The sequence below is a fragment of the Drosophila santomea genome, chromosome 2R (assembly GCF_016746245.2).
Source record: "Drosophila santomea strain STO CAGO 1482 chromosome 2R, Prin_Dsan_1.1, whole genome shotgun sequence".
NCBI lineage: Eukaryota > Metazoa > Arthropoda > Insecta > Diptera > Drosophilidae > Drosophila > Drosophila santomea.
Genome location: NC_053017.2, coordinates 9,427,136 through 9,451,107, shown reverse-complemented (window position 1 = coordinate 9,451,107; position 23,972 = coordinate 9,427,136). Strand labels below are relative to the sequence as shown.

Genomic DNA, 23,972 nt, shown 5'->3' with positions numbered 1-23,972 from the left:
TGTTCCAGACTGAAATTGTCCAAGGAAAAGCGGTGGAACGTGTTCCTCCACGGATTTCCTAATGATGAATTGCCACGGGATGCGGAGTAACCGGGGGTAACAGATTATTATTCATTACTGCTCAGACTTCTTCCCTGAGTCATTTCTTCGTCTCCGGCCTGTTCCTTGCAAGTAATTGAAAACTTTTCCCACTCCCACTCGTCCATTTAGGGCTCATCTTCTGCTCATCGCATCTCATCAGTTCCGTACGGTTTCGTTCGGTTCCGGAGACAATGGCAACTGCTCAATTTGTCACTTGCCGGAGGAGCTGGAGCTCCAGACTGACGGATGAGGATGCGAGTGACTAAACAGAAGCCTCCTTCATATCCTTCATTGCAGCTCCGCTCGCTGATTATGATTGAGCTGATGCAGTTTATATGTTATCGAGTAAGGATGTGCTCCTAGTTACAACTCCCTGTTTGTCTGCTGCTCCATTTGAATTCGTTTCACTGATTTCACATGCAAAACACACATTCGCATCGCTTATTTGTCCTCTGAATAATTAATGCACCCGCTGAGTGACTTCTGAAAGCCCAATATCTCATGGGCACAGTCTACCGTCGTTTCCGAGAAGATGTAGCTGCTTTTGAAGTATTTAAAGGTGATGATGGGTTTGGTAGAAAAGTGGGATAGGTACTTTCCGATCCCTAATCAAGTGATTTACTTGCCATCTCGCGGCGCCTCTGCATCTTTTCGGCACAGATAAGTTTAATTAAAAAGACCTTAGCATTCTTTGGTTAAGCTCGGGAATTACTTTCATCTTCTGAAAAACTATCTTCTGTTGGTGAAACTTTAAAATTCCAAAAATGTTTCAACGCAGAAAGAGAAATCGGAAAATGAAGGCAACTAACTTTTCTGATTTCGATTTTTATTGCGGCCAGAAAATGGGGAAAAGCGAGAGGAGCAATGAGCAAAAAGCAGAAGCCAAGTGGGAAACAGTTTTCCATGGAGATGGAAGCAGTTTTGGTTGCTTCTTGGCAACAATTTCATTTGGGGAGCAGAGCACTCGACTGTCCCGGATCCATTGCCATGCCCACGAGACCCACCCCACTGCACTTTGACCCACCGCCCTCCTCCAATGCAGTTGGCATTCCATTCGGGTTACCTGCACACGCAACCAGCAAGGATAACCCGCAAGGATGAAAGGGGAATGGGGCAAGGGGAAAGGGGAAAGGGGCAAGGGGAAAGGGGAGGGACAGCTGAATAAACACGTAGACCAAACAACAATGAGCGGGGGGAAAACCACCTGAACCACTTGAACCACAAACATTTCCAAAGCCAAAACTTGTTCCCTTTTCCAGTTCATAATTTATGCCAAACAAACCCATAAATACTGCCTCAAATTTATTAAAGCGCCTTCCACTTTCAACCACCAACTCATGTGCGATGTAAGTCAGTTACTTCACGGAAAGTTGCGATGGATCTCAGTCGAAACCCTAAGCTGTTAATCTTTCTGCAACTTTCTAATTACTTTTGCAGGGGAGAAACTTTTATTTTGATTTTGCAAATTGTTTGCACCACCGAACAGCACATCACCACATATATGTACACCCATTTCTAAGACCTCCAATTGAGGAAGCCCCATCTTTATAAACGCATCTTCTTTTGTCATCTCTATATCTCTCTGCAGTCTGATTTGCACTAAATCAAATCACTTTTTAACCAACAGGAAGCGAGGAAGAAATCGGAGGAGAAAGGCCTCTGGAGCAAGGAACATGGAGTGACCAGCAGCAGAAAAGTGGACAAAGTGACAGGCGATAGCCACAAAACAACACAGCCGAAAGAGGAAAGTGGAAAGCAGGACCAGTTGACAGAAGCTCAGCCAATAAAAGCCAACCAAGCTCAGTCTGGGCCAAAATTGGACACACTGATGCAAAAAGCCGGAGGAGGAGAAGCGGAGGAGAGGAGGAGGAAGCCACCAGGAACAGCAATAGCAACAGCAACCGCAGCCAAACAAAACTGAAAACGGAAAAGTTGCTCTGAAACAGACTGCAGGAGTGGAGAAAGGGGACTGAGAGGGGAATGAGGGGAGCAGCCAGCGGAAGCCGAGGCTGAAAAGTTCCCAAATTTGGTAGACAGACCCCTTTCTGGCCATCTCGTTCCCACTTGCAGCCGGAACAGTTAGCAGCAGCTGGAATTTGATTTTAACGCTTACTCGAGAGCTTGGGATCTGTTTGTGGCACCAGCCACTGACAACCATCACCAAGGCAGGAGCAACTGGCAGCCGAATTAAACCCAGCACCAGGAAAACTTCACCCCGGAAACCCCATCACCACTCCCCCTTGGAAGCTACGCATCAATGGCAACACATTGAGATTGGCTGTCAAAGGGGAGCGGACGAAGTGGAGCTGTGGAAATGTTCGCCACTTGCGGCGACACATGCTCTGACAATTTATTGACTCCTCGCGGCACCCACACCCACACCCACTAAGCCACCAAACCCCGCTCCACCATGGGACTCCTTCCCCTGAATCTGATCCCGATCCTGCTCCTATGCCTCACCATTTCCACTTCGGTCAGCGGCTATCTGAACATTTTCATCAGCCACCACGAGGTGATGAAACTGATGGGTAAGTCCAGTCTCAGTTCCGCTTGCTAATCCATTAATGAAACTTCGATTGGGACACCCACTCCACGAGCAGGATCTATGATTAATAGTTGGAGGCCAAAGTGCGACAGGACAAATTCATTGATCCCCGAACACGAAAACACAAACAGTCCCCCAAGTCGGAGACCACGTCACAGTCATTAATAGTTCCGAAATTATAGTTGACCATCGAAGGAAGGTAGTTGCTGGAGTGACGAGGGGAACCATGGAAGGTGGAATTATATGGACATGCTTAGTGGGCGAAACCAAAACAAATCGCACACAAATCGATTTCCGCCGGGCCTAAGCCACCCACCTCCGCGTTGCTGACAGCTGCAAGTAGCTTTCCCCCATTTTCCGTTTCCCTCGACCATTTCCTTTGCTCCCCACATTTCCATGTTTTCCCTGCTCGCCGTTCCGTGTTTGTTTTCTTGTTTTTCCGTTTGCTGCTCCACGCGAATTCTCGTTATTGATGGCGCCGGCTCCAGATCGAGCCAAGGCCAAGTTCCCCAGCACAGCCCAGCCCAGGAGTGGGCTGACTCCTCCAGATGGGAGTTACGCGGATTTCATAGACGCGCCAAGGAGGAATGGCCTCGTGCTCGTCGTTTGGCTCGCGATTTTCCTGTTCCTCAGCTTGATTGATGGATCTCAGGAACGGGAAAGAAGTGGAAGGTGGAAACTCCGATGGGAAGGCATGGAAACTGGCCTAGTTCGCGGTCGCTACTCCATCACTCAATGCTTAGCTGTTTGGCTGTTTAGCTGTTTAGCTGGTCACAGCATTTTCCGGCACTTAGCTGTAATTGGAGCATAAATGCTTCCATCTCATTATGCAGGCTCCATCCACTCGGCTTCCTAGTTGCCAAATCAGAGCGCTTGAATTAGTTGATGGCATAAAAGTAATCCTCAATCAGATGGATGGAGAGATGGATACTGGATTGATGGATGAACGAGCTGCGCTGCACTGCATCCAATTATGGCCTCCATCTCCTGCCATCCATCATTGCCGCCTTCAAGCCATTCAAATGCATCCGGTTCAATGGGGCAAGTGGGCTCTTTCCTGGCCATTCCACCTCATAAACAACTTGTTCCGCCTTTTCAACTATTTTTCCTATTTATCATGCAAATCGGATTTCATTAGCGACATTTCCAGAGGCGCTCCACCATTTCTTTTGCCTGGCCAAGATTCTTTTCAAGCTTCTTTCTTCCTCTTCTTTGAGGTCCTTCCTCCATTTCTAAAAGCTCGTTATATTTCTAACGACCAGTTAACACCCCTGAAAACACCCCCATCCTCCAGTTGTGATGGCTGCCACCCTCTCAGTTGTTTCGATTTGAAAATTAACAAGCAGCATGAAATCAAACAAACTGACCCTCATCCTCCTCCTCATCCTCCTCATCCTCCTCTTCCTCCTCCATCTTCTCATTTCTCGCACTCCTGATGAAAAATTCCTGTGCATGATTTTCCCTTAGACTTCCACCTCATTTCCCTTTCATCCTCCGCTGCTTCTCGGTCTCCATGGGAGTTTCTTCATGTGGAAGGCTCTTCACGGATGCACGAACTAGTCCCCATTCCCCATTCCCCATTCCCCATTCCCTATTCCATTCGAGCCAACTTTTCCTGGACTCTCTTGCTGCATTTCCCACATGGAAATGGGCTCTTTTCTTCCAACCATTTGTTGTGCACTTTTCGGCTTCTCCGGCGCCAAGAGTAAACAAAGTTCATTGCTTTCTCCGTTCTCCTCATTTCGTATCAATTGTCACAGCCGAATCCCTGAACTTTCCCTTTCCCCTCCCGTGACATCCAATCCCTTCGATGAAGTGTCGAAAGCATTAAAATTAAATATTTTCGGCGCTTTTGTTGGAGATTTTCCGCCTCTGAGTTCAATTTGGATGTGTTGTCCCAGCAACGAACCATTTTCCCCGTTGCCACCGACACAGCCACCCCCCTTTCCCTTTCCCCTTTCCCCTCTCCTACTTCCGCTGAAGACTTTCCTGTTCAAGGGTGCGTAAAAATGCAATTTCAACAAGTTTCGCTTTGATGTGCACACTTTTTCCTTGCCACCCGATCCCTTCGGACCAGCTTCCAAGTGCCCCACCCTAAGGGTGGACCACAACCTTCGGTCTGATACTTCCCTGCGAATGAAAAGTTAATGCAAAAGAAAATTATTTTTAATGAATAGAAAACAGTACGAAATCCGCACATTAATTTACCCCCTGTTACATGATTTCCTTCAAGGGTGGCTTGGCATCTGGAATCCGTCTTTATTGCTTCAAATGTGGTAATTGGGGGATGGGGGGAGAGGCAATCAGAAACTGTGCCAATTGAACGGCAATCCTCATCTCTGATTCATGGGACAATTAGCAGGAACACTCTTAATCAGCGACGAGGGGCACCTGCCTCCCCTGAGATCCGAAGAGGAGGATTGGGGCTGGAGTGCACTCTCCCAACTAATGACACTAATTACCCCTTAATCTCTCATGCAAATAGTGTCTCCTCTTGCTGGCGATGTGAGAGTGCAGAGCTAACACGGCACTGGGATTCACCTTAGCCACCAGATTCTGCCATTTTTCCGCTTTTCCCCATCTCCAGAGCCCCATTTCCCCACCTACGAGAATAAGAGAATAAGAGTTGCGGTTGCAGTGTCACGTGTGTGCGGCGAAGTCTTTCAGACAATCGCAATGGCAGGAATTATAATTATGGCCAGGGAGGCGGGACTCGTGGGTGTGGTACTATCGGGTCTGGAAGAAGAGGTCTGAAGGAGGGAATATCCAGAAGAGTCCCGAGAAGAAAGAAGCCTTCTCAAAAGCGGCGAAACTTTCGCAGGCAAAGTTGGCGGCACCGTGATATGAAAGACGAGCAAAGTTTGACACTACAAGGAAGGGAATGGGATGATGGGGGATTCCAAAAGATATCCAACCTGGAGCAGGATGAACTTGTGCACTGGGGTGAGAACTGCCAATTGATGCTGCTTAAAGTGCAATTCAGGAGTACGCTCCCCAGTGAAGCCAATCGAGGTGACAGGCATTACACGGGTTAAGAGAATGGAGTGGTGGAAAGCTGCGACATCCCAGAAATCAGAGCTGAATTAATTGAGACAGTCATTTACTCAACTGCCTCCTGCCTAAAACCACGAGAGGAATAGGACAGAAGGGCTCAGGATGAGAAGGGCACATTGTCCTTTTTCCGTGTTTGTGCATATTTGATGGGAAGCACTTTGGGGTTATGTTTGTGTTCTTTCACTTTTCTTTTTTCACTAGCTCAAAGAGTTTCGTGGGGTAGTACTATAGGTGGGAAAGTGGTGCACTTGGCCCACTCAGAAAGCCAGGTTAAAAACGCGACGGGGAGCAAAGCAATTTGGGACTCAAAAACAAGCCAGAAATGGTAAATGGAAAGTGGATAGAAGAAAGCTGAGCTGGTGGGGAGAATCAGTCTGAAGATGTAGATGAAGCTGAGAGCGGGATGAAAGCTAACGAAAAATGCTTTTTCTTGTTCTGTAATTGGATTTAAAATTGTTTTAAGCAGCTAGCGAGCGCTTTGTTCTATCCTAAATGCAGGCGGTTTCGTCCTGCGCCAATCATCCCCTCACTCAGTCCGCCGGAAGCGGAATTGCTACATCCAGCATCCAACATCCGGCGGAGTCGGAGGAAGAGGAAGAGCACCAGGCAGCAGAAACAGCGGCAACTCGAACTTGAAGCGGGTAAACAGGCGGCATTCCATTCCCCTCTGTTCCCACTCCTCCTCAGCCTGGTCTGAATGAAAAGCGAACTTAGCCTGATCCCGTGGAGTAAATAATGCGCCCCTGAAAAGGGGGGCGTGGAATAGAAATAGGAAGAGCAACAATAAAAGCGGATGAAGAAATTTAATTTCACGTCGTTTTAACTCAAGCAGCTCGTCTTTCAATGCCAGCGGGTGGGGAACTGGAGTGGAGAGTGGGAAAGATCAGGACACGCCAGGACTTCTGCTACTCTGCGAAGTCCTGTGATGAAGCAGTCGCAGTTGACACCTTTTAATATCTCCAACCCGAAGAGCTTCCCCCAGGAATCCTGTCGCTCCTCATTTCGAACCCAAGGAGAACTCGAGACACTTCTGCTTCCTCGCCTGCTGGTGACGGATTCGATTTCGATTATTATTGTGTCTTGGGTTTTGTTTACCCACCAGCATTGTCACCTAGTGTTGCCCCCTTTCCAGCATCCCTTTCCTTTGAGAAAATCAATTTCCGCTTAATGGTAGAGAGAATCGCTCGAGGGGAGTGCAAACACCAAATGCACAAAGTTTGCTCAGCAGGAGAAATCTGTAAAGTGAATGCAGTGTAAACTTTCGCTTTGCGTCCGCTTTTACTCTTATATCCTGCTCCGCCTTCATGACCAACACACACCTGGTGTTATCCTTAACCTCCACAGCATGGGCTATCAGTAACCTTAAATTCCTTAACAATTAAGCCTTCAGGAGGAGGTGAGCATCTAAGAAGGCAAAATATTCCTGGTTCTCCTACGGTGCACCTGTAGCTTCCCATCAAAATGTACATGACCAGGTTTCAAGGTGTTTCAACATCACTCACTCAACATATCCGCCAAGCATCAATCATCTGAAGCCAATCTCATTAACAAGCATCTCAGCTGAATCCCTCCTTATCTCCCTTGATATTCTCCAGGTTTGTGATTTGCGGTTACAACAAATACTTTCGGGCAACTGACTACTAACTAACCCCGGCAATCCTTAGACCAATCCACAGGTTTCAGGACATAACCCATTCCAACCTTGAACGTTGAACAGACCGCAGAGGCGACTTACTCAAAGCCAGAGTCGATCTGTCCCTCGAGGATTTCCTACTACGCCTTCTCGCAACTGACCCAGGTGAGTGCCACTAGTATCCACTATCTAACCCACTATCGACCATCCCAGGGGCTTGATTGGATTTGAAATGGGGATTCCGACTGGGCTCCACTGCGAAATCAAAGCCTTTGATATATTACGACACGTGGCAGGCGCAAATGGAAATGGCGATACCCTTGAAGCAAACCTCGCTTCCCTGTTGCCAGGACTACCCTCTAATTTGTGCCGAGGACCACTCGATTGCTCCCCAGGCGGAGGACCCGCTCCCACCCACCCCTCATGAGCCACCTTTCCTCGACGATAAAAATTAAATTCTAATTTATATTTACGAGCTGATAAAGCTCCCGTAGTGCGTTAAACTCGAAACAAGAGCCATTCATAAATATGCGGCTTTTCCCACCCGCTCCCCTCGAGGATGTCTGGATGTTTGGATGTCTGGGTCTGATTTCGAAGGGGGAAACTTTCGTGTGGCGCTCACGTACTTCATGTGGCAGGTGGGAAGTGAAAGTGGAAGCTGGGCGAAGGTGCTGGTGAAGGCGACACACAAACCCAGTGCCTCGAGAGGCGGAGCGTGTGAGTCTCTCGAGGAAGGAGGTGGAATGTCCGCCTAGATAAGCGAAGGTGCTCCATTCAGAGGGACGCAGACAGTCTGGCCCTGTTTATCTCGGTTGTTGCTTCCAATCCAGTGAGTTTTAGGCAATGTATACCCCTTGGGCGAAAATTAGTAAACTTAATCCAAACTAACCACTGAATGAACCAAACCCATTAGGGTTCCTTCCAAAGCACTGGGATTATTCTCCACCGACTTGGGAGCTCAAGTCCTTCGTTCCCTCTTTAAAAGCACTTCTCCCTCTAGGGAAAACATTAGCATTTCTTTCGAGCCAAGTTAACTTCTTGGTGCCTCGAAATCTCTGCCAAATTGGAATAAATTATTTAGCAGCCTCTTCAATTGTTGTCCTTGTAAACATTTTGGGTTCCCACTCTGGCATTTTTCTAGACTCCCTAGCACCATGATGTCTGGCCCATTTTCGTCACCAAGTTCTAACGCAATTTCCACAAAGACATAATTAAATATTCAATTTCCCTGGAAACTGGAGGGGATTTTTATGTGTTCAGCTTAATACATCCTTCTTCGTGATCCGCCACTTCTTTGCCCAGAGATTCCTGTTTGTTTTGCCTTCAATTTCATCCTCATTATGGGAACAGCCTCCAATCGCAAATGGAATGGGTGGCAAGAGCTGCTCCTCCATCCATTACACGGCTATCGGGCCATCCACGATGCCAAGAGTCATATCCATTTGGATTCGCCTCTATCTAGTGGAAGGATGCACGCATCGAAGCAGACGGCTGGGAATTAAATGAATTCCCGTCTCCCTCTCAGTTGCTCTATCTCACTCGCACTCTCTCCACATATATCCCCCTTCCTCGGAAATTGAAGTAGATGCAGAGTGGAGATGGAAGTGGAAGTGGGGATGCGGTTGTGCTTGCCATAATTATTGTTGTTCCGTTATGTTCAGCTCGCTATCCAAAGGATCCTCTGCACCCCACCTCCTCCCCTCTCCTTTTGGCCAGGCTTTTGGCCATGTGTGAGCGCTAAGCGAAGTATGGCACATTTGGGGGCACAAGCAAGAGGCGAACGCACTCATTTAGTCAAACAATTATATCCAATTGCACACAGATACTCTACGCACCCACACACACACACACACACACACCAGAGGTCTGGCTCTGTTCATTTGTGTGGAAATATCTCATTTGGGTGTGGAGCCATCCCCTCTCCCCGCCCCTTCACATTCTATTAAATCAGTCTATAAACGTCGGCCAAATTGCTTTAATGTGCAGCGAAAGTTTAGCAAAAAGCAGTTACAGTGGGGTTGCAAAGGGGGTGGTGGGGGTTTAACTAAAGGAACTAAGGGAATTCAGCAGGGGAAGTAGTGGCACATAACAATAAAAACAGCAGCGAACAGAAACCAGACTACAGCTGTTGAAACATGACTTTGTGCTTGTTTAGAAACACTTGCAAAATATTATTGCAGCACCAACAACAAAAGGCTGCTAAAGCTGAGGACAACAGGGCGGATGCGCAATGTGCGGGAGATCCAACAGCCATTGAAACAGAATCTAAGTGGAGGCATTAGAGTATTGGATCAGCTGGAAGAGAGAGAAAGGGAGAGAGAAACTGGAGCACACAGTGGAATCAGGGCGAAAGGAACCCAGGATGTAATGGGTTAAGAGAAGCCGGGAACATCGTGCCACGCATTTGAATGGCATCATTAGGGAGAAAGTTGTCGAAGTACTTGGGCGTACTTGCACCTCCTTCCTCGGAGGAAATTACGAGACGAGGAGCCAGGGAAAGTTGGAAATTAATTTCCACGGTGCGGAACTGCGAGCATGTCCTCCTGTTTTATGGAGATTACTGGATCGACAAATGGCTGACTAGCCTGAGCAGCAGCGGGAACAGGTGCTAATTAAAAATGTTGTTGTCGCCCCATTAAAGAAATTTGTAAATAAACCTGCTCAGCAGGGAGCCAAGCTCCACGGGGGGAAGTTCAGGGAAAAGGGGAGCTGGCTATCTAGGCCTAGGGTGTCTAGCCCCAGTGAAAGTCGGCGACACGTACACTTTTAATGGATTTACTCCGCTGTTCTCTTTGATTAAAAGGCATTATTTACATGTGCGACAAAACTTTGGGGTTGGTAAAACAAATTGACGTTTTCTGAGGACAGTTAATGGGTGTTCTAGTGCCGTGGTGATTCCAATGGCATGGTCATAGGCTGACAAATAACCCCACGGCCAGTCGCAGGTCTGTTTTACTATTTCAGCTCCAAACAACTACGCCGGATGCTGTTGTCTGGCACTACACTATTGATTGCTTCCTGGCAGCCGCAGCAGAGGTCAGCGGAAGTGGGGCCTGATGCAGGGGGTATCCCTGACCCGTGCGTAGGCCACACAATCGGACAGCGGACATTGGGCATCGGGCATAGTTCTTGCATCCGGCGGGATGCCGTGGTTTTCGCACCCAGCCGCTTGAATGGATGGACTTTATAGATGCGCTGGCTGATTTCATTTGCGGTCAAGCGGTTGTGGCCCAATAACTGCCGGCCCTAATCACTCCGCCTGGTGAATGGCTAAAATGGGCGGTGGTGGGCCTGCACTTAATGCCCACTGTCAACTGTAATGGCGCAATCGAGGGCAGATGATTAGCAAACAGTAATCGAAGACAAGGGTTTCCCATAAAAGGGGCGGTGGTAACTGGGTCAAAGTGCTCCACTGAACTGGAGGATTCAGATCCGGCGAGTGTTTGACAGGCTCTCCATCGAAACGTCAATTAGAGTGCAGGACTGAAACATATAGTGCAATTAAACTGCGATTCAAACGTTAGTAAATGGATCCATTTCGATTATACTCGATTATTATTGACACTTAAATGGTAGTCCTTACCTAGTTTTAAAAGTTTTCATTATTTTTTTTTACCCTGCTCAATTCCATTCTAGATACATTTTTCAATTACATTTATTCCAACTCCATTTAAATTATTTGAATTTAAAAGCAGCTTTCCTTTTCAACGTAAATCTCAAGACCGTGACCACTGAGCGGAAAGTGGAGTCACGCTGCGACCTTGATTAAAGACTTCGTGAGTAGGGAATCTCGTGGGGGTCCTGCCGCCCAGCGGAAGTTACTAGCGACGAAATTGAAATACAAACGCATGCTGTGCCACGCCCACGAGGTCCCTAAAGGGGGCGTTAGGTGGGAAAAGGACGCCGCACAGCGACACCTGACTAATTTATGTTCATTAAGCAGGCGTTAAGTCGCCTTGAGAGCAGCTGGCAACAACGCGGGGTCCTTATTTGCATACGCTCGAGGGGACAGCTCCAAAAAGGGGTGACTGGGGGTGGCTGGGAGATGTCCCACAGCTTTGCACACACAGCTGATTACGCTTTACGTGCCGTAATGCCGAGGTGACAAACCAAAATGTGTAGTTCCGTGTAATTTCGGAAAGGTTGCCAGGACACCGGGCCATGGGCGGATGGCAGGACCAGCCAGGAGATGGGAAAGAAACCCAAGATTAATATGCAAATTCATGTAAAGCATTAAACGTGAGCGGAGAAACATTTTGTGTGTGTGCATCCGAGTGAACATCAGTGCACTGGGAACGTATACCAAACTAAACCAATTTGCTTGAATATATTCAATATTAAAACATAAACTTTAAGAATGCAATTTAATGTTGTATCTTATATAATAACCTAACTAAAAATATTTAAGTTTTACATGTGTAAGCATACAACTTTTCGCTCAGTGTGCCTGTGTGCGAGCAAATTACCGTAAAGCTGGCAAAAGAAAAGACACGAGAAAATCAATTTTCCAACACGAAATCTCCTTTGCTCCCTCTAATTTGCGCTTAGTGCGTTTCCGTGTCCTCCGACTGGCAAGATGAGCTGGAATTAAAGCCAGAACTTTGTGTGGGAAAAACTCGAGGCACTCGAGACCAACTCACCAACTCAAAACCAAAGCCAAAATCCCATCAAAATCTATCAAAATCGTTTACGCAAATCGCAAGAGCAGAGCAAGCTCTTAATGGAGAAAGCAGTCCAGAGTCCTCCGACTTTCAACTATCTCCTTATCTCTATTTCAGCTCGCTCCGCCTCCATCAACATCGCTCGCACCGAAAGCTGAAAATCCAATAAGGGATGAGCTGCTGCCAGCAGACTGGTGAAAGTTTATTAAAAAAACGAAAACACTTCGCACCCAAAGTGGCGTCAACTGACAGCTTAGGTCACCACCCACCGCCTGCACCCAGTCACCCAAACACCCAAACACCCAGTTACCCAACCACTCACCATCCAAATACAACAATGCCCCCAGGATGTCAGGCAGTCAGTCAATTGTAGTTTTCGTGGCTGTTACTCAAAGTTTTAATTACACAGTCACTGCAAGGGAGCCGATCCCCCAGGCGGGGGGTGGTGGGGCTCTTGGGTGGTGGGGCCTCGGCTCAGCCGTCGTCTACAAGGCCACTGACATTCGGGTGCTGTCAATGGAACATCAGCCCGGTCTTGTCGTTGTCTGCTGCCCCATGCTGCATGCTACATGCTCCATGCTCCATGCTCCATGCCCCGCCAGATGTTGCCCAGTTTGCACTTGTTTTTGGCCAGTTGGCGATGTTCTGCATGTGCATCACCCTAATTTGACGACGGGGAGAAATCACCCACGGCGGTGCCATGAAGAACTTTACTAGGAACAGAACATGGACTTTGATATAGTAATAGTGTTAAGTGATCCACAACCAGCGCTTCAGTCACAAATGAAAATCATAAATTAATGACAAGGTTATTGGTTTTTCATTGAAACATATAAGAACAGGTGGTAGCTATTTAGTAACATTTTTTATTCAAAATTCAAATCAATAGATTATTCTATTATCGCCAACACGACTATTTTCAATTTCAATGTGAAGATTATAAAATATTAAAATATATCTTTTCATCATTGAACCTTACAGATATATGCTTGATAAATCAGGAACACTAAAGAATCTATTTCATTTCTATTACCACTCATAAATAATGCTATAAGCTACATTTAATATATTTTATATATCTGATTGAGGGTGCCAAGTGCTTTAAAGCTTTTTATTTCAAATCACATTATTATTTCAGCTTATTAGTTTACAAAAATTGTACATTTATTACGTTTTTATGAGCAAACTCTAAGTTGGGCTTTGAATATCGTCCCCAGCGAACTTTTTCTAAACTTAATTCATTTTCCCCAACTCATTATTGCAGTTTTCCGAGTAGTGGCCAAAACCCAAAGCCCCCCTTGCCGCCTGGCCAAAAACTTTGCGCCATGAAAAGTCATTTGCCAGCCATTGGCGAGACGTGCGACTCTCGTGGCTGCCAAATTCTTGGGGACTTCCGGCAGGGCGGAGTGCCAGGAGGAGCACCAGGAGGATCAGCAGGAGGTGCTACAGGAGGAGTACTTGGAGAATGCCGGGCGAGGGAATGTGTCGCGGTTTGTCAGCTTGGCGCGTCGCCCCAATGATGGAGTGCGGCATTGTTGCATTTTAATTGAAATTTCTTTGTGGACTTGGCGCGACAAAGCAGCAACAACAACCGCTAACGAGTGCACAGAATGATGGCAAATAAAAGCAAACAAGTGAACAAACAAACAGAAACATGGCGGAACACTGTGCCAATGCCAAAGTGGCAATACATAATAATGAATGAATAAAGCGGGCAAAGCAATAACACCAGCGGGAATCTCTGTGACACTTACCCTAAAAATCCAGTCGGGTATGCTTACTACTTCGATGATTTCGCGTGATTTCTCCGAGATGATTACGGAGTTTTTGTTGTGAATTTGGTTTCGGGTATTTGGCAATTCCCAAAAGACTTAACATATTTTAAATTGAATAATAATCATCGGCCAGGCGTCCGCTTCAAGCACCTGGGTAGATAAGAAACCAAATTATTTTGGTACACCTGTCCGATTCTGAACAATTCCGTGAAGTAGCGCTGCTTAAGTACTGATTAACTATTGCAAGTGACAAGATTGTTTAATCAGGTATTTCAATGTTATTACCTATCTAGTGACTAATATCGTGACTGATTTGCGTTGGCGGCCCTTATCACTACCTAATTCGCATATAAAGGGGTTCCTCATTCGTCAAGAAACCCTCAATAGCACTTTAACCAGCATGACGAACAAAGTGCTCGTGTTTCTACTCTGCGGAATTGTGTTTATCAGTGCCGGGAATCCGAGTGATGAGGATGTATTGCCGGAGTTTCGGAAAGTCAGGAATCTTAGGTCCTTGGGCATCGAGTTTGCCGAATACTTTCGGAACATCTCACTGGAAGATTTAGGCGTCTCCCAGTTGGTTGGTGTGGAGGATCTGTTGTGTCTCAACGATATGGCGAGGCTAATGGCAGGACTGCGAAGTGCTGAGTACTGGGCGTTGAAAAGTAAGTAGTTAAAGTACTACAAGTAGAGTTGGCTATATCTAGCATTGAAAAAATGCCAGTGATCGATGCCTGGGGCTCCATTCCATCGGGTCTTCTCACCGGCCATTCGTACGACCTGGGCAACTTCGACGAGTGTCTGAACATCAGGAAGGAGGTCGGCCAGGGTAGAAGTATCCAAGGAAAGTACTGCTTTCTCTCGGTATCCCCTGCCAAAATAATGGGGATCGAAACATCGCTCGGTAGCTTCAAGACCGCCACTTGCTTTCCTGCATCCTGCTCGGCGGCCCACATGAACACTTTTGTGGGTCAACTGATGGGGAAGTTACTCAATGTGAGTGATCCCAGCTCAGGCATGAGCATCAGTGAAGGCAGCTGCCAGGCGAGTGAAAGTGGGTCCTGGGATGGACTCACCATTTTCATGATGTAAGTCACCCGAAGTGGTATAGAACTTTATTTGGCTAACTCTTTTGTTTGCAGAGTTATGTTTTCGGTGATGAGTTGCATTGTGGCACTCTTCACCCTGTGGGACTACTTCCTAGTCAAAGATCAGAGTAAGTAAACCTATTATAAACCTTTTTATGCATATTTCACGGTTTTAGTTCATCCTCAGATCGGCTTCCCAGCATTGTGAAGATCTTCTCGGCTCGGGCCAATTCGCGGGCCCTGTTTCGCGTGGTGGAAAGCCATTCGAATCCGAATGTAATCGACTGCCTTCATGGAATCCGATGCCTGTCGCTCATTTGGGTGATTACTTGCCATCAGTACTCCGCTTCTCTTATTTCGCCACACATCAATTTGTTCAGTGCCGCAACGGTAAGCGATGTTCTACTTATTTGGAGAACATTTTAAAAGCAATATCCCTTTGCAGTGGGTGGAAAGTCCTTTTGCCAGTTTTATTCTGCATGGCTTCATAGCCGTGGACTCGTTTTTAGTGATTGGCGGCTTGCTGGTGGCTCTGATTCCATTGCGATTGATGGACAAGTGAGTCAAAGAAACGTGACAAAGCTATTCCCATGCTGAGTGCATTTCACCCGCAGGACCAAGGGCAAACTTAATGTGCCAATGATGTATTTGCACCGCCTCATCCGCATCGCTCCGCTCCTGGCGATGGCCATAGTTGTCCACATGAAGCTGATGCCTCTGATATCCGATGGGCCACTCTTTGTGGGTGGGTATCTCGGGAACGCGGCTTGCAGGTCTGGTTGGTATTGGACTTTGCTCTTCGTGAACAACTACACAGATGCCAAGGTGAGTTCATAGTACTACTACTACCATCCTAATAATACATAAATATGATATACGTTTCATTTCCAAACCTAGTGCCTGGGTCAATCGTGGTATCTGTCGATGGACATGCAGCTGTACATCATCTCGCCGATCTTCCTGATTTCCCTCTACAAATGGGGCAAGAAAGCAGCTGCTGGCATTTTCATTCTCATACTATCACTTGCCGCCTGTCTCTTTGCCACCATGATGGTCAACGGCTACTCCATGATGGTCACGTAGGTCATACTGTTTGGTGTTTAAATCGAGTTCTTACCGTATGCTTTTTCTCCAGAAATGCCACTCCAGGAGCAACGGAAGCTGCATACTATGCAACCCATACGCACGCTACACCTTGGCTTATAGGATTCCTCTTCGGATACTTCCTGCATCTGAGCAAGGGGAAGAAGTTCCAGCTCAGCTGGGTGTCCGTGTGGTCGGGATGGATCCTCTGCCTGGCCATGATCTTCACATCGCTCTTTGCCATGTATCCACCGTCCAAGTGGTCTGATCCCTCAGCGTCCACCTTGGCGGAGACTTCTTACTATACTTTCACGAGATTGGGCTGGGCGATGGCCCTTTGCTGGGTGATCTTCGCCTGCGTTCAGGGACACGGAGGACTGGCCAATAGTTTCCTCTCCTCTCCGCTATGGCAACCGCTCTCCAGGCTGTCGTATTCCGTTTTTATATGGCACATGTTCTTTATGGAGATGAACGCCCGGAGTACCAGGACGAGCACTTACTTCTCGGATTACCAAATGGTGGGTTTAGTAAACCATAATGCTTTTGTTGGATCTAAAATACCCAATTTTCAGATGCTTAACATCTGGTCGACCTTTGGATTCACCGTGCTGTTTTCCTATGCAATGCATCTGCTCATCGAGGCGCCATTCGGAGGACTTGACATTTTCCTGCGGCCAAAGGCAAAAAGCCCTCCTATCGAAAAACAGACATCTCCTAGAGATGATAAGGAACCTAGCGCCCCAGAAGAACCAGTGGAACCTCCGACCTCTACTGTAGATAAGTTAAATAATAGTGTCTGAATCGAAGAACTTAGGTAGTTTGTGAATTAAAATAATTATTAAGGAAAGTATTTATAACCGTCACTGCTCACAGATAACACGTTTCATTGGAAAGCACCCAAAAAGACTTAAAATCACAAGTGCCTATTAAATTCGGTATAATCTTCCATTTAATGAGTCCATTCTTAATCAAGTTTTTTATCATGACCATTTATCATCGACACTTGACTTCTCTAATCGCATTGTGTGGGTGCCAGACGAAACACTAGTAATCTGTATTAATCTTATAAATATTTTGAAAGGCTATTAATATAGTTTATGATAAAAATATTTTCCTGTACTTGGCAGCCATTCTTATCAAACATTTTAAAAGGGTATTTCAAACTCGTGGTAGCTTGCTCGGACAGTCCCATCAACTTTTTAAGGTCGAGGCTCGAAATCCGTCGCATTTTTGCGGCTCAACGCAAATATAATAATAAATTTTGCATATTGCCGTGGCTATTATTTTTCATAAATGAAACTGTTGTCAATGGCTGCGCCGCATTCACCGCCCACCGATGTCCTTTAATGGTTATTTTTGTTGTTGTCTATGCCTTTGTTGTTCCTGGTTTTATGCGCATCCTGTTGCCTTTTTGTCACCGCTTATTGTTTTTCCCGACCAAGGTTATGGAGGTTTGGGGCCTCGCGATGCGGTCACTTTATTGTTTGCCGGATACGTTCCGCCACATTCCGAAAAGTGCCCCCGGAACGCCGAAGGATGCCGTCGAACGACGAAGGACGAAGGAGCGGGCGAGTGGCGCGATGGAAACCACGTAATTTGCAGTCTGATGAAGATTTACGACATGAAAGCCGCAAAAATAAACGCCAAATACACGAAGGCCACATAAAGCTATCCACTCCCCCACCCCACTTCGCCACCCACTGAGAGCCATGATGGATGGCCAGCCGGCTGAACCTGAACCCTATCCAACTTCCTTTCATTTCATACTCCCCTCGGTCATTTATGTAAATTTGCTAAGAAAATTAAGCCCGAAATGAAGAGATTTGTCTCGGCTCTATTAGCCAAGATGGAGGAGCCTAGGAGCACGAAGCTCAGCTAGGAGCCGGGCCAGCCCGGCATGTTTGGTCCGGAAAGTATCCCTCGGGGGAAACGAAACTGGAGCAGGGAGATCTCATGCAGTGCAAGAAATGGTATCTCTATTGATGTATACGCCAAATCGCTTAAGTTTTCTAGGACAAACTATCTTTGTTACATATTACAAGACATTTAGAAATAATTGTTCTTATTTGTATGATAAATTTATAACTTCTGATGCTTGCAAACACATTTTTCCCTCTGTTAGTTTCCCGTGTACTTGATGGGCGTTAACAAGCCTTCTTGCATGTGTGGCCCAAATGAGGGGGCGTGGTGCGTTCCAGACCCGAAAATAAGGACAAAACAAGAGGCTCACGCTCGAAAACACGGATGCAGCATGTCTCATGTTAGTATCTGTTTTTAATGGCAACGCCATTAGATGAGCAGGATCTGCCGCCCACCCAAAGGCCGGAAGAGAGGTCCTGCCCCGCCCACAGCTGCCTATAAACACTCCTACGATGCGGCGACTGCTTGTCCAATAAATAATTCATGTCTGCCCAGAAGAGCCGCCCCACAGAATCCCCCATCCGCAGCCGGCTCAAAAATCGTAATGCGGATGCAGACAGAGGAAGCTGGGCATGTGCATGTGGATGTGGATGTGGATGTAAATGTGGATGTGGAAACGGAAACGTAATGCAATTCACAGGGCCAAATGAAGGGCTTAATGCATGTATTCATGGCCTCGCTGCTTACCAGAATTTGGCATACAATACGGCTGGGATTGCCGACAATGGCCCCTAATTTAGGGATTACAATTATTCTATTAACAGTTTGCCTACGGATAAGCAATCGGCAATGGAAACGGACCTCGATCGCAATTAATTAATGTGCTTACAACTGGTAATCTAAAGCAGTAAGCTGGCTTATGGGTAAACAATTTAGAAATGCTCTTGAGTTTTCGGGTAAAAATCGTAATTTCCAAACAAATAATTAATTGGCCAGGTGGAACTGGAGTTGCAGCTACTTCCGATTGACCAAATACGTAATATTTTCCAACTAAAATACAATTTTGTGGGCACACTCGAGGTAATAAGTAGCTTTTGATGTTGTCCAAATTGAATAATATAATTAATAAGATATCTGCGAGCTGCAAATCATATTAAAGTCACAACTCAATATATGTGGGAAATCTATTTTTAATTAAAAGTAATCCATGGTAAATATAATATTAGTACTAGCCTACGGAATCGAGGTTCCAATTCATGATTTCTCGCTTTGTGGGGTCTTCTCATCACCCGGCCTATCTACATTACAGGAGACATCGAACTAAAGTTAGCTAGGATTTGGCATTTAGTGGAGTTGAGTTCAGTGTGGAGCATTAAATTCTGTGAGGTGACCCGGAGGCCTATTGCAGCTTGAGGAGAACGTGGCCGGCGTGCCGCTTGTACAGGACCAGCGACATGTTGACCAAGAAGGGGGCGGCCAGCCAAAAGAGCCGTGTGCCAATGCCCGTGTCCTCGCGATGGAAGATCCCGGAGGCAGCACCTCGGCCCGTATTGCAGAAGGACTCCTCGCAGCAGGAGGTGCAGGAGTACAGCTTGGTCCGCTCGCCAATGATGATGCAGCCGGGCTCACAGTTGGCAGTGCATCGCCGGTCCAATGACCACATCTTGGGCGAACTGGTGGAGTTCTCCGTGCTGGTGGTGTACGAGAATCGCTTGACCTGTGGGTTGAGTGGGTGGGTTATGGTTAGTGATTCGAGAACTGGAGGTGCCATGGCCATGCTTACTCACCATGCAGATGAACTCCTCGCCCTGGCACTTCTTCATCAGTGCGGAATCGTTACGGACCGCCACATCCACGCAGGCCTCCCCATCATCCATCGTGTGGCAGGCGAAGCACCACAGTTTGTTGACCCTTTCGATGGCTGCCGCCGTGCGATGGATGTGCCCGCTGGTCAGCGAGGTACTGGGACCGGGTCCGGGTGAACTGGTGCCCGTCACTGGACATCGCAGATGAAATGTGAGATGTTATTGATTTTTCTCCGCCAAGGTCGCCCCTCAACGAGCACTCACCATTGTTCACGCAGGCCGTGAAGACGATGGACGAACTGGTCAGCAGGAAGTATAGCAGCGTGACGAAGGGCCGGATCATCCTGCTGCTGGCCACCCAATCCGTTGGCTAATCTAACGTGGCCCGAGATTCTCTTGTTTACGTGCTCCTCATTCCGCGAACCCCACTGCTCTCCATCTGACACTGGGACCACGAATGTCAGACGCAATTCCAGAGGAGAAGGACATGCGCAGTGGCTTCCGTAAATAGTCGCGACGCAAACCAGGATTTTCAGAGATATTACTTTCTATGCTCGAAAAATATACCACACTTAATTCAAAACGATTGTGAATATGTTTTTTTCAAAACGCTAAACTGGCTTAAAAAGTATTTGTATTGCATTTCAATTCCAATCGCAACACCCAAATACTTTGTGTTTCTTCTTATTAATTTCTGACACAAAAAATCTAACTAAAATAGGGCGTAGTGCTGGAACTTGTTTTAATGTGTTTAATGTAATAAAGTTTAAGCTATTTGTATGATATTTTGCTCTAAGATATATAATAGATTTCTTACAAAATAAACAATGGGCGTACCCGATAAAACAATTTTAATAAACTTGCATACAGCAGAGGACAAACAAGTGGACAGGATAATTTGGCAAGCGCAACCGAGATCATTTGAGCTTAGCTCAGAAACTGGGAACAAGTAGAACTAGTTGAACTAGTAGAGGCGCAGGTACTGCAGCGCCTGGCGACTCTGCATCGGATACAGCTCACCCACATTGTACAGGAGGTCCACCACGTGGGTGGGTCGCAGCATCCGCCAGGGCATGTACTTGAGCGTCTTCTTGTCGCAGTGCACATCCTTCTCCGGCTCCAGGGGCAGTGGCAGTTCGTTGAACAGCATCCTGCCGTCCACACTGCGCTGCAGGGTGCAGGGAAGACCGATCTGGTCGGCCAAGCCCTTGAAGAGGATCGCCCGCTCGAACTGGCAGCCACTGCGCACCATGCCCAGCGGTATGAAGTTGGTGTGCAGCACATGGCGCAGATCCTGCAGGTGACAGCGGACCGTGTTCCGGCAGCACTCCTCCGTTGAGTTCAGGTCCAGAACCTTGAAATTCTCGCTCATGACGGCGTTCACCGCCTGAGCGATCAGCTTGCTCCGCTTGGCCACGTTCTCAAAGTCAATGGAGCGACGCACCCGCTCGGGGTTCTCCACCAAGCCGTGCATCTGGGGGCAGTTAGATAAGGTAATTAAATGGTTAATTGCTGTACAAGATCAACACACCGCTAGTGTCTGGTTCAGTGCCTCCAAGTACTGCGGCAAGTTGTTATCCCCAGGTCGCTTACAGTAGCCCCAACCCTGATCGCCGGGTAAGTCCGTGATCGTGCTCAAGCAACGCAGCGGCACGGCGATCACGTCGTTCTGATTCGGTTTGGGTCGATCGAAGTTCATCACCAGGACGGCATCCAAAGGCGAACAGTCGAGGCGCAGAATGTCCTGAAATTGGCGGAAGTCCTTGAACTTCCTGCGCGACACATAGAAGTCCTTGCCGGCGGTGATGTCCGTAAAGGTGAGGCAGTTGCGGATGGCGAACTTCATAGTGGGGCACTTGGACAGGATGCTCTCGATGGCCGGCCCCCAGGTGGAAATGCAGAAGGCGTGCTTCTGGAAATCCAACAACCTGAGATTGACAAGGGAATGAAGAACACTTCAGTGATAAACAGACACTCTTACACTTCCATGATCCCACGGTCTATGTAAGCATCTATGAACTCGTTAAAGCGCGTGGTCTGCAGAATGAAGTTGGTCACCGAAGTCTTCACCAGATTGGACAGGGATTTAAGGGCGCGTTTCATGGAGGAGACTATGTAGTTGGCCAGCAATGTCTCACGCACCGGCGCCTCGTCGATCAGAGTGCAGAGGCATCGGAAGATGTTGTTCACCAGGATGGAGTGGGCAAAGGAACGCTGTCACCAAAGGAGGGTTAGGTTGGGTGGATACACAACAATCTCAGAGTAGTCACCATTAGAAGCTGGGCCAGCTGCTCGGTAAGTGAACTATACTCCCCAAGGATCCTGCGGTATTCCTCGTTCTGGGCCAGGCTCTCGATGATCGTCAGCAGCGATAGGATGAGATCAATGGACAGAATGGGCTGTCCCTGCGCAATGACCGCGGTGAGAACAACAGCGATGTCCTGCTCCTGCAGCTCGGCAGCTGTGTCGCGAAAGGCAGCCACTAGAAGACGCGACAGGAACTCGGCCGCCTGCTCCCGAGCCTTGATGGCCACATCCGGCGACATGAGGATGGCCACCAGTTTGCGGACTGCTCCCTCCTGATAGGCGGCCACGATACGACGCAGTGCATCCGGATGGTGGGACATGCGATGGAGGCCCTGGATCACAAAGGCAGCCGGAGCCGGCTTGTTCTGCATCAAGCAGGTGAGGAACATGTCAGTGATCTCGGCCTTGTTCATCCGCGGTAGGAACTGCTCGTACTGAGCCGTCTCCGCGAAAATCGATATGATGGTGCAGCGCATCTCCAGCGGCATCATTTCCATGTGATTGCGCAGCTGCTCGACAACCTGGTCGAACAGGTTCTGCTCGAAGAACAGTTTGGTCATCTTTTCGGATCGCAGAGCTGTGGCCAGAACCTCGATGACATCGGCTGCCTCCGAGCCCTGAGGATTCTCGCAGAAGACCTTGACCAACTGCTCCAGCACGAAGTAGCACCGATGCAGTGCCTCGAAGACGCTTTCGTCGCCAGTGTCCGCCAGCAGAGTCTTTAGTGTTTTTAGGGCCGCCTTGCGGATCTCCTGGAACTCGTTGGTCACCTCACAGATAATACGATCAACCGGAAAATCCGGCAGAGTGGTGAACTCCAGCATCTGCTCTGCACTCTGGACTAGCAGCATCCGGTGCAGTGCCTCAATCGAGTTGAACACCGTATCCGGATTCTCCGAACTAACGAACACCAACTTAAATTTCTCCAGGAACTCAGTGGCCTCCACAATGCCATGGGCCATCTGGGGATCCTTCAGGCACACATTGAGTATATACGTCAAGTACTCGATGCAGAAGTCGTCCACCTCTTTCATGTAGAACCTGCACGCCTGCTCCAGGATCTGATCAGCTTGTTCTGGCTCGTAGGTGGACATGTCCGTGTTGTCCAGCAGAGCAGTGAGCAGGTACAGCGCAAAGCGGCGGATCATCGTGTTCTCCGACGCGATGAACAGATCCTTCTCCAGCAGCAGCTCCAACAAGCGATGGGCCCTTAGCTCCAGCACATTCGCATCCTGGCGTCGGGCAAAGTCCGTTATGTGGCTGAAAATGGTCAGCAAGACGCACTCCTCCTTGGAGTTCAGCAGGAGCAGGGCCGTGTCCAGCTTCTTGATCGGAACACTCACCTCCGTGAAGGACTTCTCCTCGGACTTGGTGCGATCCGGGTAAGTGGTCTTTGCGTCGTAGACGCGCTTCGAGGCTCGGGACATGGTTAGAAAGATTTCGCGCGACTCTAGTAATATCTTCTTATTATATTCTATATATTAAAATAAACATATCTTAAATGACAAATTCTGTCCAGATAGCTTTATTTTGATAAATAGGATTTCGTCTTTTATGTAATTTACACTCACTGTATATTTTACATGTCATAAATATTAATGAAAATGCCTAAAAGTGTGCAACAATAAATTTGCAATGCCACAGGATATTTTTTCTCAATTAACTACAATGAGTTTTTGGAATTCGGAAAAAGAATTACCGAAAATATTGAAATCTTGTTCTTATTGCAATATAAAATGACATGTGCATTAACTCTTCTCTCTGCAATTTCCTATCAGCCAACTGTATTTTCTATTGATCAATCCTGAGAGATAATTCTCTGAGTGCTATGTAATATCCGTCTTTCTTGTAAAAAACAACCCCTAGTAAAATCCCATTTGCCGATTTTTAAAAAGGAAAAGTTGTGCAAGATTTCTGGTACAGGATTTTTCCAAAAAGTTGAAAATGCTAAGATATTTCACAGTTCTTACAAATAAGCGAATATCGAAGACCGCTTATTAATTACTCAATTTACGTTTGGTTTTCAAGCAGTATATTGTAATTAAAACATAATTTTTAGTATAAGAAATCAAACACAAAC

At 47.3% G+C, this 23,972-nt stretch overlaps 3 protein-coding genes across 4 annotated transcripts; 1 reads left to right on the top strand and 2 right to left on the bottom strand.

Annotated features, from left to right (window-relative positions):
* The first annotated feature begins 13,065 nt into the window (after nt 1-13,065).
* Nucleotides 13,066-16,866, top strand: LOC120446793 (nose resistant to fluoxetine protein 6). 2 transcript variants are annotated; one of them, XM_039627950.1, is made up of 10 exons: nt 13,066-13,166; nt 13,239-14,414; nt 14,474-14,837; nt 14,892-14,965; nt 15,025-15,227; nt 15,283-15,395; nt 15,452-15,662; nt 15,735-15,916; nt 15,973-16,438; nt 16,493-16,866. In XM_039627950.1, exons 2-10 carry the CDS (start codon nt 14,150-14,152, stop codon nt 16,718-16,720), a joined length of 2,106 nt encoding a protein of 701 aa, XP_039483884.1. In that variant the 5' UTR covers nt 13,066-13,166; nt 13,239-14,149; the 3' UTR covers nt 16,721-16,866. The 2 variants fall into 2 exon arrangements, with proteins under 2 accessions (XP_039483884.1, XP_039483883.1); XM_039627949.1 differs by having other exon boundaries at nt 13,088-14,016; nt 14,105-14,414.
* Nucleotides 16,867-18,960: 2,094 nt separating this feature from the next.
* On the bottom strand, nt 18,961-20,044 carry LOC120445339. Its single transcript, XM_039625675.1, has 3 exons — nt 19,850-20,044; nt 19,568-19,776; nt 18,961-19,497 (listed from the first exon to the last, which is right to left on the bottom strand). The coding sequence occupies exons 1-3, from the start codon at nt 19,926-19,928 to the stop codon at nt 19,180-19,182; spliced, it is 606 nt and encodes a 201-aa protein (XP_039481609.1). The 5' UTR covers nt 19,929-20,044; the 3' UTR covers nt 18,961-19,179.
* A 278-nt stretch (nt 20,045-20,322) lies between these two features.
* Nucleotides 20,323-23,421, bottom strand: LOC120446518. Its single transcript, XM_039627529.1, has 4 exons — nt 21,856-23,421; nt 21,567-21,799; nt 21,117-21,513; nt 20,323-21,059 (listed from the first exon to the last, which is right to left on the bottom strand). The coding sequence occupies exons 1-4, from the start codon at nt 23,317-23,319 to the stop codon at nt 20,550-20,552; spliced, it is 2,604 nt and encodes an 867-aa protein (XP_039483463.1). The 5' UTR covers nt 23,320-23,421; the 3' UTR covers nt 20,323-20,549.
* Nucleotides 23,422-23,972: the final 551 nt, after the last annotated feature.